This window comes from Bombina bombina, chromosome 1 (genome assembly GCF_027579735.1).
Source record: "Bombina bombina isolate aBomBom1 chromosome 1, aBomBom1.pri, whole genome shotgun sequence".
In the NCBI taxonomy this organism is placed as follows: Eukaryota; Metazoa; Chordata; class Amphibia; order Anura; family Bombinatoridae; genus Bombina; species Bombina bombina.
In genome coordinates, this window is record NC_069499.1 from 59,093,506 (window position 1) to 59,112,433 (window position 18,928).

The 18,928-nt window shown below is 40.3% G+C and overlaps 1 protein-coding gene across 1 annotated transcript in view; it reads right to left on the reverse strand.

The window, feature by feature from the left end:
* The window catches only part of LOC128653128 (ATP-dependent RNA helicase TDRD9-like), a 91,254-nt gene extending 73,104 nt beyond the window's left edge, over positions 1-18,150 (reverse strand). The window contains exons 1-2 of the mRNA XM_053706237.1: positions 18,123-18,150; positions 17,902-17,996 (exon numbers count right to left, since the gene is read on the reverse strand). Coding sequence (XP_053562212.1) covers positions 17,902-17,996; positions 18,123-18,150 — 123 coding nt within the window. The remainder of the gene's footprint in view (positions 1-17,901; positions 17,997-18,122) is intronic.
* Between the last annotated feature and the right edge of the window lie 778 nt (positions 18,151-18,928).

The window sequence follows — 18,928 nt, forward strand, 5'->3', positions numbered from 1 at the left end:
AAAGTAACATCAATACAATTGGTACACATATTTCTATTGGGCTCCACAACGGCTTTTAAACATAATGAACAAGCAGATTCCTCTGTATCAGACATGTTTAAACAGACTAGCAATGAAGCTAGCAAGCTTGGAAAATACTTTCAATAAGTTTGCAAGCAATATAAAAAAAAACACTGCAGCGCTTTTTGGAACTAATTCAGTTATAGTCAACAATTCTTTAAATGTATTAATTAGCAGAGGATTGCACCCATTAGCAACAGGATGATTAACCCCTCAGTACCCAAAAAAACGGATATCAAATTAATATTAAACGTTTTTATCACAGTCTAACACACTGTCACAGGTCTGCTGTGACTGATTACCTCCCTCAAAAACGAATTTTGAAGACCCCTGAGCTCTCTAGAGACGTCCTGGATCAAGGAGGAAGAAGCAGGAAGACTGTGCTAGAATTTTAACTGCGCAACAAGGCGCTAAAAAGAGGCCCCTCCCGCTCATTTACAACAGTGGGAGACCTGATATAACGGTTTCTATGCAGAAATATAAGTTAGCCATGTGGAAAAAAATTCACGCCCAAAAGGATTTATCACCAAAGTACCTCACAAAACGAATAACATGCCAGTAAACGTTTTGAAAAGAAACTTCTTTAAATGTCATGCAAAGTTATCACTAAGCCTGCAACCAGTCGCTACCACTGCAGATAAGGCTTAAGCATTATTTCAGTATTCTAGTCCCTAGAAAATAACTCTACTGTGCATACATTTATCAGCCTGATACCAGTCACTACTACTGCATTTAAGGCTGTACTTACATCATACGGGTAACAGCAGTATTTTCTTAGTCAATTCCATTCCCAGAAAATATTGTACTGCACATACCTCATTTGCGGGGGACCCCGCATGCTATTCCCATGTTCTGAAGTTACCCCACTCCTCAGAATGTTGAGAACAGCCAGTGGATCTTAGTTACGCCTGCTAAGACTTTTGATTGAAGATATAAAAGCTACAAATCTAACACCACACTCACTTTACCCTCCCGTGGAGATGCTACTTGTTAGAGCGGCAAAGAGAATGACTGGGGGGCGGAGCCAGAGGGGGAGCTATATGGACAACTTTGCTGTGTGCTCTTTGCCACTTCCTGTAGGGAATGAGAATATCCCACAAGTAAGGATGAATCCGTGAACTGGATACACCTTGCAAGAGAAATATAGCTTTTATTTACGTTAATTAAAAAGTGTATCCAACCAAATGAAAAGATTTAAACAGCAACGGTGGTGGTAAAATTAAAACTTAGCATTTATTGATGCAAAAAATGGTGATCGGAACCCCTTCAGACTCAATATTATTTACTACGGTCGTTTTATCGATTATCTGCTCCTTATTTGGAGCGGTAACACTGAAGACAAAATGAAATTTCTCGATTACATCAACCAAAACAACCTAAATTTAAAATTCACGTCAGAGTCACATAGTGACAATATTAACTTTCTAGATATCTCCTTAAAGGGTAACACCTCAGGCAGGATAGATACATGTATCTATAGGAAGCCCATATCGGGCAACTCTGTTTTACACGCAAAGAGTTGCCACTCCAAAAATGTCTTGTACTCCATAGCCAAGGGACAATTAATTAGGGCAAAACGTAACTGCTCAACAGAAGAAAGTTTCTCACAAAATAAAGGAGATTTAGTTGACCGTTTGGGCAGTAGAGGTTACCCCAAAAAAGTGATAAATAGGGCTGCAAATGAAGTCCAGGGTATGGATCGAAAATCTATGCTCAAAGGGAGAAAAACACACTTTAAGAAACAGATGTCCAACAAGGTTACCTTTGTAACCGATTATAGTACTGAATATGAGGCAATATGTGACATTGTGAGGAAACATTTTAAACTCCTTGTGGCAGATGACAGACTCATTACCTGTGTGGCCGAAGGCATAAGATGTTCCTACCGCCGCAACAAAACATTGGGCAATTACCTATAACCCACGGTTCTAAGCAGTCCTCGAGCCACATTGAGTTCATGGCTCACATCTAAAGGCATGTTTAGATGTGGAAATAGCAGATGTAAACCATGCGACTATGTCACTATATCAGACACTTTTACATCTACAGTCACCCAACGTACATTCGATATTAACTATTGTTTAAATTGTACTTCACAGTATGTCATCTATCTCATTACTTGCATTTTGTGTAATGTCCAATACGTTGGACTTACGACACGAGATATAAGATCTCGGATAAGGGAACATTTATCCACAATTAGAGTAGGGAAGTCATCTTCACCTATAGTCCAACATTTTTGTATTAAACACAATAAGGAGGCTTCCTCTTTTAGATGGCAAGCCACTGATTTCATACCGCATCCCAAAAGAGGTGGGGATAGACAAAAACTTCTTGAGAAGCGTGAAATGTTGTGGATATTTAAACTTTCCACTAAAGTCCCTTTTGGACTCAATGCCGAGTATGATTTGATTAATTATTGGGAATAGCTGAGTTGTATATATGCACATATATGACATTTAATTCATATGTGTGTAGTAAGTTGAGTTTTTACATTCCACACTTATTCATGCTAGTGTACGTTTATATACATCTGCAGAATCAAATACTAATTCAGGTTCAATTTTGCATGAGATTTATTTCCAGATCGATATTTGGGTTACCTCTGTTTCCCATATGTATTGGATATATACAACATCTTTACAAATAAGGCATTGATTATACCAGAAGTTGTCTATGTTTTGCTGATATTTATGTGTCTTAACCATCAGAAACTTGTAGGTTTGTTTGTATTACATCTCCAATTTTTTAATTGAGTAGCAAATTTGGTTATGTATTTATGTGCAGATAGATACAGATATATGCACAATTAGCTCACTATCGCTATGATAGCAACACTTGCATATGTTATATAGGTATTATTTTTCCATCTATTTAATGTTGTCATTCTTCAGGTTCTTATGATGTTGCTGGTATATATATGTGTAATAGATTATATATTGTGTGTAATATCTGTTAAAAGATATATATATCTCTACTTAACTTTAAAGACTTATATTGTTAATTGAACAGTGGTACACTTGCAATTTCATTTAAGGTGTTTCCTTATTTGAGCTCTTAACCAATCAGGGCTATGCATACCCTTTTTAAATGAGTATGCATGTAACTTTTATTCAGCAGTAGTGATTACGGCGACAGCCGAAACGCGTATACTGTATTTTCTTGCTGTCCCTCTGTCCCTCCATGGACTGTTTTTACTTTTTTGCATCAATAAATGCTAAGTTTTAATTTTACCACCACCGTTGCTGTTTAAATCTTTTCATTTGGTTGGATGTCTTTTGCCCATTAAACAGCAACGCTTCCTCTATGGCAGCCACAACCTTTGGCTTTTACTACAAGTTTCCTGTCTAAACAAGGAGAATCCGAGTACCTGCGCTGACATTGGCCCAGATTGACTAGCCGCTAGACGAGCCCCCTTCTTCTCAGCGTCCTACTGGATCACGTGGTGGAGAGTGAGACTTCCGGTTTCTAACTGTCTCGGCGTGGATCGAAGCAGACGGAACAGCACAGAGTGTTGCGGTTCTCTCTCTCCCTAAAATCCGTGACGGAGCCTGGTCTTCGTGAGGACGACTGGTGACATGATCTTGTGACGGAGCCTGGTCTTCGTAGGGGCTATCTGGTAAGCCGGCAGGTACTTGGCGCTTACAAGCGATTTACAGCTATGGTGCTTTAAATGTTTTTCTGCTTACTTGGAGGGAATCCCTCGACACTGTGTCTAAAGCGGAATACGAGTGATATTACATCCCTATCACTTTATTACTTTGCACTTTTTGGACATCTTTATATGTTTACAATGCTGGACTTGGTTGCTTATATTATTTATTCTCCTGCTTAATTTGGATAGCGACTGCTATATATATATATACAGGTCACTTGCCATTACACTTACTCCCTCCTCTTCCAGCATATCTTTGGTATTTTCAATTAAAAAGTGTAAACACACACACAACACACAGGAAATTAAAATGCTCAAAGTAAGCTCTGTCTAATAGGCACTATGTTAAGTGAACACTAATACTAAAGTGAATGCCTGTAGTAAACTGTAACAGTGTGTCACATAGGTCACTTCAGTGTATTAGAATATATTGTCTCTAACTGTAATGATAACTTGGTCTCCTATCAATGTAATAGGGTGGGTTGTAGGTTAAGTTCCCTACATATAATCACAAAAGTTGATGGATATAGAATGTGGGTTTAGTATCAAAGTTGAATAGCTTATAATAGATAAATTGTGATAGATGAATGAATTCACATTCAAATATCGGGTCTCCTTGTATATTACAGTAATAGTCTTTATTTATTGTTTGTTATTTGTTGAGCACTGTTTATAAGACTTTCCTTGTATTGTTACTGTGATCTATAATAGGTTCTAACTGCAAGAACCACTAATATATAAAGGAATACACGGACAGAGAGAAATAATACATATATACTATCTGTGGATCTTATATCTCATTGAAACTAATACATTTAATAGTCACTTGGATCCGTACCAGCTGATAAACATCCGGGTATTCTAAAGTGGTTGATAATATCTATATATGCTCCACGGGACCAACGTAGTCCGTGAAAACAGGAATCAGAATTTTATTGATAATATTAATAACAGGTTGTGAGATATAGATAATAGAAGTTACAGTCCTAGCTCTGAATAAATTACAGTAACACAGTACCAATAATTGAAACAATAAAAGTGACGACAATGATCACAGCGGTGGTTGAAGCACACACACAATTTTAAGGACCGTTTACTAACAAAATTTACTGATATTGCCGAATTTGAGCTCCGATATGAGGTGAATAACAATGCAGTTATTGGTAAAGCATTTGATCTGGCTAATACAGATATGAATGGTAGACCTTTAGGTTTACGGAATAGTAATATATCAGGCTTATGATACAACCAGACATACTGACACATATACAAGCGACTGATACTCTGGTGGCCATTAACTATTTAGGTCTCCATATAAATGTTGAGCCGAGTGTGGGATTATTAATAACAACTGAGTACACTTCAACTCATCAAATAATTCAATAACTCATAAGGCTAACGAGTAGGAACAGTAGTTAACGGAAAAGTACTGTTATCAGAGAGAGACATAGTAACTCTAGTGGTTAACAATACCATCTATATACAATCTATAACTAACGGTGACACTTTGTCATATGTCTATATCAGTGCAACCAGAGCTAACAATCTCCTAAGGGAATTTATTGACTTATAATCAGGGACCCTCTACAATGAGAGGTAGCGAATAAACAATTCCACAGCAGTTCATTTACAGAAAGGAGTATTTATACCTTCATCTGTCATATCATTGATACAAGTGGTTATAGTGAGACAACATTGTCACACAACTAGTAAATACTAATATACATTAGCGGAAGTAATCAGATATATACCGCAATATATCCTTACATTAGCATTATCAGATGTATAAACCCCTCCTCTATTACGACTATCTACTATATAATTTATATGATTACAAGGGATAAGCATGATCAATATATGATCAGTAATAAAAGGAGACCATAGAGGTCAATACAAGGATAGATATACAATTAATACACTGGACATACCTATTAGTGTTTATAATTTCAATATCTTTACTACCTCTTACATTTGGGGGAAGTAGATTGATTGGTATTGCACTCACAAGATTACCTGAGGCCATTATATAGTTTAATGCTACTTACTCTATAAGGATATATAAGATGGATTGATTTCACACTTTCTGTGAGATACATCTATAGTAGGATAAGAACCTTATAAGGAACCTATTATAGATCACAGTACCAATACAATACAAGGAAAGTCTTATAAACAGTACTCAACAAATAAACAATAAATAAAGACTATTACTGTAATATACATGGAGACCCGATAATTGAATGTGAATTCATTCATCTATCACAATAATCTATTATAAGCTATTCAATTTTGATACTAAACTCACATTCTATATCCATCAACTTTTGTGATTATATATAGGGAACTTAACCTACAACCCACCCTATTACATTGATAGGAGACCAAGTTATCATTACAGTTAGAGACAATATATTCTAATACACTGAAGTGACCTATGTGACACACTGTTACAGTTTACTAAAGGCATTCACTTTAGTATTAGTGTTCACTTGACATAGTGCCGATTTTAATTTCCTGTGTGTTGTTTACACTTTTTAATTAACGTAAATAAAAGTTATATTTTAATTATTTTCTCACATTAGTACCATCCCAGAGTCTGGGCGGAGGGTGCTATAGGTGCATACTGTCTTGTGGTTAGTCTCTATACTTCCACAACTTTGGTTGGAATTTCAATTTATGCACAAGCACCAACCCACGTATATTACTACTTATTTTAGAAGTGTGATCAATTATCGAGCGCACCCAGTAAATTAATAATAGTGGGGATCGCCTAAATAGTGCCATTGTTTAAATTTTCTCCTTTTATATAAAGCATGTAAGTTTGGTTTTGTCTAGAGAACAAGTCCACCGCCTTTACGCAAAACCTGAAAAGTGTCGTTTTCATACAGAAGAGATCTCTTTCCTTGGATATTCCATCAGTCCTAGATGGATAGAGAAAAATAAGGTAGACGCTGTCACACTATGGCCTCAACCCACTACAAGAAAGCAGTTACAGTGCTTCGTAGGATTCAGCAACTACTATAGGAAATTTATAAAGAACTACTCAGCAATAGTTAAACCTCTCACAAAACTCACCAGTTCTAGCATTCCATATCGATGGAACAGTCAAGCTAGCGATGCTTTCCAATTTCTATAGACAGCTTTCACCTCTGCACCCATCTTATGCTTTCCAGATCCCACACTCCAATATATCCTTGAAGTGGACTCTTCTGACTATGCTTTAGGAGCAGTCCTTTCCCAACGAACAAGTTTGAATGAACCTCTTCACCCGGTCGCGTTCTATTAAAAAACCATGTCCCCTCCTGATATGAACTATCCCCATTGGGGAGAAAGAACTCCTGGCCATCAAAAGGGCTTTCGAACATTAACCCCTTAATGACCGCAGCACTTTTCCATTTTCTGTCCGTTTGGGACCAAGGCTATTTTTACATTTTTGAGGTGTTTGTGTTTAGCTGTAATTTTCCTCTTACTCATTTACTGTACCCACACATATTATATACCGTTTTTATCGCCATTAAATGGACTTTCTAAAGATACCATTATTTTCATCATATCTTATAATTTACTATAAAAAAAATTATAAAATATGAGGAAAAAATGGAAAAAAACACACTTTTTCTAACTTTGACCCCCAAAATCTGTTACACATCTACAACCACCAAAAAACACCCATGCTAAATAGTTTCTAAATTTTGTCCTGAGTTTAGAAATACCCAATGTTTACATGTTCTTTGCTTTTTTTGCAAGTTATAGGGCCATAAATACAAGTAGCACTTTGCTATTTCAAAACCACTTTTTTTCAAAATTAGCGCTAGTTACATTGGAACACTAATATCTTTCAGGAATCCCTGAATATCCATTGACATGTATATATTTTTTTTTAGAAGACATCCCAAAGTATTGATCTAGGCCCATTTTGGTATATTTCATGCCACCATTTCACCGCCAAATGCGATCAAATAAAGAAAATTGTTCACTTTTTCACAATTTTTTTCACAAACTTTAGGTTTCTCACTGAAATTATTTACAAACAACTTATGTAATTATAGCATAAATGGTTGTAAATGCTTCTCTGGGATACCCTTTGTTCAGAAATAGCAGACATATATGGCTTTGGCTTTGCTTTTTGGTAATTAGAAGGCTGCTAAATGCCACTGCGCACAATACGTGTATTATGCCCAGCAGTGAAGGGGTTAATTAGGGAGCATGTAGGGAGCTTCTAGGGTTAATTTTAGCTTTAGTGTAGTGTAGTAGACAACCCCAAGTATTGATCTAGGCCCATTTTGGTATATTTCATGCCACCATTTCACCGCCAAATGCGATCAAATAAAAAAAAACGTTAATTTTTTCACAATTTTAGGTTTCTCACTGAAATTATTTACAAACAGCTTGTGCAATTATGGCACAAATGGTTGTAAATGCTTCTCTGGGATGTCCTTTGTTCAGAAATAGCAGACATATATGACTTTGGCGTTGCTTTTTGGTAATTAGAAAGTCGCTAAATGCTGCTGCGCATCACACGTGTATTATGGCTAGCAGTGAAGGGGTTAATTAGGTAGTTTGTAGGGAGCTTGCAGGGTTAATTTTAGCTTTAGTGTAGATATCAGCCTCCCACCTGACACATCCCACCCCCTGATCCCTCCCAAACAGCTCCCTTCCCTCCCCCACCCCACAATTGTCCCCGCCATCTTAAGTACTGGCAGAAAGTCTGCCAGTACTAAAATAAAAGTTTTTTTTTGTTTTTTTCTAAAAGAAAAAAAAAAGCATATTTACATATGCTGTGTTTAGGATCCCCCCTTAGCCCCCAACCTCCCTGATCCCCCCAAAACAGCGCTCTAAGCCTCCCCCTCTGCCTTATTGGGGGCCATCTTGGGTACTGGCAGCTGTCTGCCAGTACCCAGTTTGCACACAAACAAATGTTTATTTTTTTATTTTTTTTTATTTTTTTTGCAGGGCACCCCACGGTCCCCCACGGACCAACCCCCACCACCTAAATGACTCCTAAGGTTTTTTTTTACATTCTAAGTCCCACTTTTATTTTGTTTTGGGACACATTTTTCTGTAGTGTAGCGGTTCCCACCCGCTCCCTCCCAGTGCACGCGCCCGCCCCCGCCCCCTCGTGCACGTGCGCGCGCCCGCGCGCGCCCCCGGACTCCCCCGCCCACGATCCCGCCCCCCTCCACATGACCAGGGCCATCGATGGCCGCCACCCACCTCCCACACCGGCTCCCACCCACCAACGATACCGGCCATCGATGTCCGGTGCAGAGAGGGCCACAGAGTGGCTCTCTCTGCATCGGATGGCCGTAGAAGGTTATTGCAGGATGCCTCCATATCGAGGCATCACTGCAATAACCGGAAAGCAGCTGGAAGCGAGCAGGATCGCTTCCAGCTGCTTTCCACACCGAGGACGTGCAGGGTACGTCCTCAGGCGTTAACTGCCTTTTTTCTGAGGACGTACCCTGCACGTCCTCAGTCATTAAGGGGTTAAAGGCATCTCTTAGAAGGGACCGAGCTACCCATTATCATTTATACTGACCACCGTAATCTAGAATTCCTACAAAAAAATAAAACCTTGTCCGGCAGACAAGTCAGATGGAACCTCTACTTCAGTCTCTTCAATTACCAGATCATCTACCGCCCGGGTTCACGAAACGGAAAGGCTGAAGCCCAATCCATAATAGAGGAAAGACCTCCAAACGACCTCTCACCAACCTCAATCATACCCCCCGAAAGGTTCTTTGGGTTATTACCTGTCTCGACTGAAGATCTGCAAACAGCTTTAAGCACTGACAAAAAACATAATTTATGCTTACCTGATAAATTCCTTTCTTCTGTAGTGTGATCAGTCCACGGGTCATCATTACTTCTGGGATATTACTCCTCCCCAACAGGAAGTGCAAGAGGATTCACCCAGCAGAGCTGCATATAGCTCCTCCCCTCTACGTCACTCCCAGTCATTCGACCAAGGACCAACGAGAAAGGAAAAGCCAAGGGTGAAGTGGTGACTGGAGTATAAATTAAAAAATATTTACCTGCCTTAAAAACAGGGCGGGCCGTGGACTGATCACACTACAGAAGAAAGGAATTTATCAGGTAAGCATAAATTATGTTTTCTTCTGTTAAGTGTGATCAGTCCACGGGTCATCATTACTTCTGGGATACCAATACCAAAGCAAAAGTACACGGATGACGGGAGGGATAGGCAGGCTCTTTATACAGAAGGAACCACTGCCTGAAGAACCTTTCTCCCAAAAATAGCCTCCGATGAAGCAAAAGTGTCAAATTTGTAAAATTTGGAAAAAGTATGAAGCGAAGACCAAGTTGCAGCCTTGCAAATCTGTTCAACAGAGGCCTCATTCTTGAAGGCCCAAGTGGAAGCCACAGCTCTAGTAGAATGAGCTGTAATTCTTTCAGGAGGCTGCTGTCCAGCAGTCTCATAAGCTAAACGAATTATGCTACGAAGCCAAAAAGAAAGAGAGGTAGCGGAAGCTTTTTGACCTCTCCTCTGCCCAGAGTAAATGACAAACAGAGAAGACGTTTGTCGAAATTCCTTAGTTGCCTGTAAGTAAAATTTTAGAGCACGGACTACATCCAGGTTGTGCAGTAGACGTTCCTTCTTTGAAGAAGGATTTGGGCATAAAGAAGGAACAACAATCTCTTGATTGATATTCCTGTTAGTAACTACCTTAGGTAAGAACCCAGGTTTAGTACGCAGGACTACCTTATCCGAATGAAAAATCAAATAAGGAGAATCACAATGTAAGGCTGATAATTCAGAGACTCTTCGAGCCGAGGAAATAGCCATTAAAAATAGAACTTTCCAAGATAACAACTTTATATCAATGGAATGAAGGGGTTCAAACGGAACGCCCTGTAAAACATTAAGAACAAGGTTTAAACTCCATGGTGGAGCAACAGTTTTAAACACAGGCTTAATTCTGGCCAAAGCCTGACAAAAAGCCTGGACGTCAGGAACTTCTGACAGACGTTTGTGTAACAGAATGGACAGAGCTGAGATCTGTCCCTTTAATGAACTAGCAGATAAACCCTTTTCTAAACCTTCTTGTAGAAAAGACAATATCCTAGGAATCCTAACCTTACTCCAAGAGTAACCTTTGGATTCACACCAATATAGGTATTTGCGCCATATCTTATGGTAAATCTTTCTGGTAACAGGTTTCCTAGCCTGTATTAAGGTATCAATAACTGACTCAGAAAATCCACGTCTTGATAAAATCAAGCGTTCAATTTCCAAGCAGTCAGCTTCAGAGAAGTTAGATTTTGATGTTTGAAGGGACCCTGTATCAGAAGGTCCTGTTTCAGAGGTAGAGACCAAGGTGGACAGGATGACATGTCCACCAGGTCTGCATACCAAGTCCTGCGTGGCCACGCAGGTGCTATTAGAATCACTGATGCTCTCTCTTGTTTGATTCTGGCAATCAATCGAGGAAGCAACGGGAAGGGTGGAAACACGTAAGCCATCCTGAAGTCCCAAGGTGCTGTCAGAGCATCTATCAGGACTGCTCCTGGATCTCTGGATCTGGACCCGTAACGAGGAAGCTTGGCGTTCTGTCGAGACGCCATGAGATCTATCTCTGGTTTGCCCCAACGTCGAAGTATTTGGGCAAAGACCTCCGGATGAAGTTCCCACTCCCCCGGATGAAAAGTCTGACGACTTAAGAAATCCGCATCCCAGTTCTCCACTCCCGGGATGTGGATTGCTGACAGGTGGCAAGAGTGAGACTCTGCCCAGCAAATTATCCTTGATACTTCCATCATAGCTAGGGAGCTTCTTGTCCCTCCCTGATGGTTGATGTAAGCTACAGTCGTGATGTTGTCCGACTGAAACCTGATGAACCCCCGAGTTGTCAACTGGGGCCAAGCCAGGAGGGCATTGAGAACTGCTCTCAATTCCAGAATGTTTATTGGCAGGAGACTCTCCTCCTGACTCCATTGTCCCTGAGCCTTCAGAGAATTCCAGACGGCACCCCAACCTAGAAGGCTGGCGTCTGTTGTTACAATTGTCCAGTCTGGTCTGCTGAATGGCATCCCCCTGGACAGATGTGGCCGAGAAAGCCACCATAGAAGAGAATTTCTGGTCTCTTGATCCAGATTCAGAGAAGGGGATAAGTCTGAGTAATCCCCATTCCACTGACTTAGCATGCACAGTTGCAGTGGTCTGAGGTGTAAGCGTGCAAAGGGTACTATGTCCATTGCCGCTACCATTAAGCCGATTACCTCCATGCATTGAGCCACTGACGGGTGTTGAATGGAATGAAGGGTGCGGCAAGCACTTTGAAGTCTTGTTAGCCTGTCCTCTGTCAGGTAAATCTTCATTTCTACAGAATCTATAAGAGTCCCCAGGAAGGGAACTCTTGTGAGTGGAACGAGTGAACTTTTCTTTTCGTTCACCTTCCATCCATGTGACCTTAGAAATGCCAGCACTAACTCTGTATGAGACTTGGCAGTTTGAAAGCTTGAAGCTTGTATCAGAATGTCGTCTAGGTATGGAGCTACCGAGATTCCCCGCGGTCTTAGTACCGCCAGAAGAGCACCCAGAACCTTTGTGAAGATTCTTGGAGCTGTAGCCAATCCGAATGGAAGAGCCACAAACTGGTAATGCCTGTCTAGGAAGGCAAACCTTAGGTACCGATAATGATCTTTGTGAATCGGTATGTGAAGGTAAGCATCCTTTAAATCTACAGTGGTCATGTATTGACCCTCTTGGATCATAGGTAAAATTGTCCGAATAGTCTCCATCTTGAACGATGGAACTCTTAGGAATTTGTTTAGGATCTTTAAGTCCAGGATTGGTCTGAAAGTTCCCTCTTTTTTGGGAACCACAAACAGATTTGAGTAAAACCCCTGTCCCTGTTCCGATCGTGGAACTGGATGGATTACTCCCATTAACAAGAGCTCTTGTACGCAGCGTAGAAAAGCCTCTTTCTTTGTCTGGATTGTTGACAATCTTGACAGATGAAATCTCTCTCTTGGAGGAGAGTATTTGAAGTCCAGAAGGTATCCCTGAGATATTATCTCTAGCGCCCAGGGATCCTGAACATCTCTTGCCCAAGCCTGGGCGAAGAGAGAAAGTCTGCCCCCCACTAGATCCGATCCCGGATCGGGGGCCCTCAATTCATGCTGTTTTAGGGGCAGCAGCAGGTTTCCTAGTCTGCTTGCCCTTGTTCCAGGACTGGTTAGGTTTCCAGCCTTGTCTGTAGCGAGCAACAGCTCCTTCCTGTTTTGGTGCAGAGGAAGTTGATGCTGCTCCTGCTTTGAAATTACGAAAGGAACGAAAATTAGACTGTCTAGTCTTGGCTTTGGCTTTGTCCTGAGGCAGGGCATGGCCTTTACCTCCTGTAATGTCAGCGATAATCTCTTTCAACCCGGGCCCGAATAAGGTCTGCCCTTTGAAAGGTATATTAAGCAATTTAGACTTAGAAGTAACATCAGCTGACCAGGATTTTAGCCACAGCGCCCTGCGTGCCTGAATGGCGAATCCTGAATTCTTCGCCGTAAGTTTAGTAAGATGTACTACGGCCTCCGAAATGAATGAATTAGCTAGTTTAAGGACTCTAAGCCTGTCCGTAATGTCGTCCAGAGTAGCTGAACCAATGTTCTCTTCCAGAGACTCAATCCAGAATGCCGCTGCAGCCGTGATCGGCGCAATGCATGCAAGGGGTTGCAATATAAAACCTTGTTGAACAAACATTTTCTTAAGGTAACCCTCTAACTTTTTATCCATTGGATCTGAAAAAGCACAGCTATCCTCCACCGGGATAGTGGTACGCTTAGCTAAGGTAGAAACTGCTCCCTCCACCTTAGGGACCGTTTGCCACAAGTCCCTTGTGGTGGCGTCTATTGGAAACATTTTTCTAAATATCGGAGGGGGTGAGAACGGCACACCGGGTCTATCCCACTCCTTAGTAACAATTTCAGTAAGTCTCTTAGGTATAGGAAAAACCTCAGTACTCGTCGGTACCGCAAAATATTTATCCAACCTACACATTTTCTCTGGTATTGCAACTGTGTTACAATCATTCAGAGCCGCTAACACCTCCCCTAGTAATACACGGAGGTTTTCCAGTTTAAATTTAAAATTTGAAATATCTGAATCCAGTCTGTTTGGATCAGAACCGTCACCCACAGAATGAAGTTCTCCGTCCTCATGTTCTGCCACCTGTGACGCAGTGTCTGACATGGCCCTAATATTATCAGCGCACTCTGTTCTCACCCCAGAGTGATCACGCTTACCTCTTAGTTCTGGTAATTTAGCCAAAACCTCAGTCATAACAGTAGCCATATCCTGTAATGTGATTTGTAATGGCCGCCCAGATGTACTCGGCGCTACAATATCAAGCACCTCCCTCTGAGCGGGAGATGTAGGTACTGACACGTGAGGCGAGTTAGTCGGCATAACTCTCCCCTCGTTGTTTGGTGAAATTTGTTCAATTTGTACAGATTGACTTATTTAAAGTAGCATCAATACAGTTAGTACATAAATTTCTATTGGGCTCCACTTTGGCATTGCAACAAATGACACAGGTATCATCCTCTGAATCAGACATGTTTAACACACTAGCAAATAAACTTGCAACTTGGAAATACAATTCAATTAGAATAATATTAAAATGTACTGTGCCTTTAAGAAGCACAGAAGATCTATGACAGTTGAAAATTAATAAATTGAAACAGTTATAGCCTCAATCCTTGTAAACAACACAACTTTAGCAAAGGTTTAATCCCATTAGCAAAGATAACAAATTCTGAAAGCAGGAAACAAATTACAGAATAAACGTTTCTTATCTCAGTCAAACTATAATTCTCACAGCTCTGCTGAGAGAAATTACCTCCCTCAAAATAAGTTTTGAAGACCACTGAGCTCTGTAGAGATGAACCGGATCATGCAGGGAATACAATGAGTTGCTGACTGAAATATTTGATGCATAGAAAAAGCGCCAAAAAACGGCCCCTCCCCCTCACACACAGCAGTGAGGGAGAACAGAAACTGTCAGAAAAACAGATTAAGCAACTGCCAAGTGGAAAAATAGTGCCCAAACATTTATTCACACAGTACCTCAGCAAATGAAAACGATTTTACATTCCAGCAAAAACGTTAAACATAATCTCTAGTTATTAAACAGCTTTATGTATTTCTTACAGTGTAATTCTAGTGAAGTACCATTCCCCAGAATACTGAAGTGTAAAGTATACATACATGACATATCGGTATGGCAGGATTTTCTCATCAATTCCATTGTCAGAAAATAAAAACTGCTACATACCTCTATGCAGATTCATCTGCCCGCTGTCCCCTGATCTGAAGTTTACCTCACTCCTCAGATGGCCGAGAACAGCAATATGATCTTAACTACTCCGGCTAAAATCATAGCAAAACTCTGGTAGATTCTTCTTCAAACTCTGCCAGAGAGGTAATAACACACTCCGGTGCTATTTTAAAATAACAAACTTTTGATTGAAGATATAAAACTAAGTATAATCACCATAGTCCTCTCACACATCATATCTAGTCGTTGGGTGCAAGAGAATGACTGGGAGTGACGTAGAGGGGAGGAGCTATATGCAGCTCTGCTGGGTGAATCCTCTTGCACTTCCTGTTGGAGAGGAGTAATATCCCAGAAATAATGATGACCCGTGGACTGATCACACTTAACAGAAGAAAAACATTCCACAAAACCTTCTCAACTTAAAAAAACAACTTATATTATTATGGAAATAAATTATACATCCCAGAAGCACTCAGACTTCAATTGATCAAAGAACACCATGACCCTCCTCTTTCAGGCCATCCAGGCATTCATAGAACACTCAAACTACTCAAAAGAGAGTTCTGGTGGCCAAGGATGGAATCTAGTATTAAGGAATACATCAGATCTTGCACTATATGCACAACTTCAAAGGCAGAAAATAAACGACCATATGGTCTGTTAATGCCTATGCCGATTACAGAGAAACCATGGACCCATTTAGGAATGGACTTAGACTTAGAACTACCAGTAAGCTCAGGGAAAAACACAATCTCAGTGGTAACTTATCTCCTAAGATGGCACACTTCATCCCATTCCACAAATTACCCACCTCTACTGAGACTGCTCAACTCTTCCTGGATTTCATAGTAAGAATCCACGGTCTTCCTTCTATCCTAACAGATAGGGGTAGCCAATTCACTTCCCGTTTCTGGAGACATCTCACTGAAGTTCTACAATTCGATCATTGGTTAACCACCTGCTATCGGAAATATTGAACCAGTGCATACCATCAGCATGACTGGATGAACCTCTTGTCTATGGCAGAATTCTCCTACAATAACTCACTGAATACATCCTCCAATATGACACCTATTTTATGCTAACTACGCCTATGATCCAAGATTTACGTTCAGCTACACTGATCCCATAAACACTCCATCTGTTGATGAACTTACTCAAAAACTCACTGAAAATTTCCAAGTGTTACGGAAGAACATACAACAGGCTCAAGCTACTCAAAAACAGTACTATGACCTCAAAAGAAAACCAGCACCTCCGTATTCAATCGGTGACAAGGTCTGGCTATCCACCAAATATCTGCGTTTTCAAGTACCTAGCAAAAAGTTAGCTGGTCTCTTCATTGGCCCGTTTCCCATTATCCGCATCATAAACGACAACGCAGTTGTACTTAATCTTCCACCATCACTTAAAATCCACCCATCATTTCATGTTTCGCTACTGAAACCTGATACTACTTCTGATCTTCAAAGAGTCATAACTACCCCCTACACCTATACTTCTGGATGATGAGACATATGAAGTTTAAGACCTTCTGGATTCCAGATTCCTAGGAGAACTCCAATACCTAGTTCACTGGAAGGGTTTCTCCCCCGAGGATGATACCTGGGAACCTTACACTAGCGTTAATGCTTCGAGACTCGTTTCACGTTTCCACAGACACTATCCCCATAGGCCTAAACACCAAGCCGAGGGTCGGCTTGCTTGAGGGGGGGTCTGAGGATTCCAGTCCACCTTTTCCTTTTCACCTGGGATTTCTTGTTCAGCCCTGTCACTACCGTATTTAAGTAATCAATGCACCTTAAACAGGTGCTTAGTTATTGTGCATTCATGCTTAGAACTTAGCCTGTTCTGTGTCTGTCTAGACTCAGTACGTGTCCTGGAAGTTATTTCACTATAAAATCTAGAAGATCTCCTTTACAACTTTTCTCCTTGCTACACCGGAGAACAATTGCTACAAACTGCAGTTTACAACCCTCTCTGCTTGATCTATCGAGAGGCAGTTTCCGGTCTCTCCAGTGACAAGGAATTATCCAACGACTACCTACCTCATTGCAGCAAGATTGTTTGCACTTGGGGAAATCCCCCTTCTACGCCTTCACAAGCGGGCATCGCAAGGAACTTTTGCCTGAAGCGTTCCAGTTACGAAACTAGGTCACGGCCCCTTTGAAGGATCTCTCTCCTCATTCGTAAGCAGCGCATACAGCCAGACTTGGATTGACTTAAATGGGAAAGGAGCTGTCTCTGTTATTCTCTCACGCAGAGCTGCCTTAAGCAAGGAAAGGCTGAACATAGCTGCAGTCTCTGCTGCTCACCTCTTCTACTACGCTGAGAACTCAGCCACTCATCCCTCTGGATATATAAGCTGAAAAATCACATTATTATTATTCAGTAGGCACACATACAAGAATCTCTCTTTAACCAAGTTACTTAAAAAGGTTATTATATCTGCTCCATATCCTGCTAGGAGTTTTCCTATATATACTTATATCAAACACTTGCATCTAAACTATTAAATGCTCTCACTGCAGAATAGTTACTCAAAATCAATCAGCAACTTTTAACTCAAACTGTTGCAGAGCACAATCCATATTTTCTCAATCAAACTTCACTAAAGATATTGTGGGCTAATTCCTCATAAGTTCAGCTTCTGAAGTGATACATCCACTTAAAACGTTGCCTTAGGTTTGCAGTAAAGATCCTAGCTTAAACCGTATCCTGACATATATATTGGGGTGCAATTTAAAAACAATACAATTTGTTTCTAGTGTTAATTGTGCTTCATTATCTTAGTATCTATTGCTTTCCCACAAAGTTTAAAAATGTCATGCTCTATCTGAATCATGCAAGTTTAAATTTTGACTTTACTGTCCTTTTGGGAGGAAAACAATTTACCTCTTCTCTACTGTTCAAAATAGGCAGCACGGGATAACTGTAGTCCATTTGAAATAGACATATTTTGTCTAATTCTTTAGCCCTTCCTGCAGGACCTAAAAAAATTAGATAAAAATCAATTTAAATGAGCAATTAATGTCTTACAGAAATTAAATAAAAAATGCAATTTGAAAAGTATGTTTGTTTAATTTAACCATTTCACTACTAAACCATTTTCATACTCCTGTGTGAAAGCTGTCTGGCTTTCATTGCAGTTAAATGGATATGAAACTAAAAAAAAAAAAAATTTATTCACACAGCATACAAATTTAAAAAACCGGTTCCAATTGACTTCTGATATCAAATTTGCATGGTTTCATGGTATTCTTTGTTTAAGAAATACGTAAGAAGGTGGAACACTAAATGACAGGAAATAGAGCTGCCATCTAGTGTTTTTGCAAATGGATAACATTCCTGCAAAAAAAAAAACTGCTGCCATATAGTGTTCCAGACACATGCAGACTTCTTAGCTTTTTCTTAACAAAAAACAAATATATGCATACCTGATAAATTTATTTCATGGTGGCGAGTCTACCATCTGTTACATATGAGATATACATTCCTACCACTAGGGAAAAGCAAAGTTTTCCAAAACCCAGAGAGCCCAAAAAAAAAAAAAAAAAAAAAAGAAAATTCATGCTTAAATTATAAATGTATTTCTTTTTTGACACGATGAGTCAACGGATCATATTAAATAATAACGAGATATTCACCTCCTAGTCAGCAGGAGGAGGCAAAGAGCACCACAGCAGAGCTGTTAAATAGCTCCTCCCTTCCCTCCCACTTCAGTCATTCGACCGAAGTTAACCCCTTAATGACAACTGACGTACCAGGTACGTCATGCATTAACTTACAGTTAATGACAATAGACGTACCTGGTACGTCAGTTGTCTAAGAGAGTGCTGGAAGCGATCGCAATCGCTTCCAGCAGCTCTCAGGGTATTGCAGTGATGCCTCCATATGGAGGCATCCTGCAATACCCTTTCAG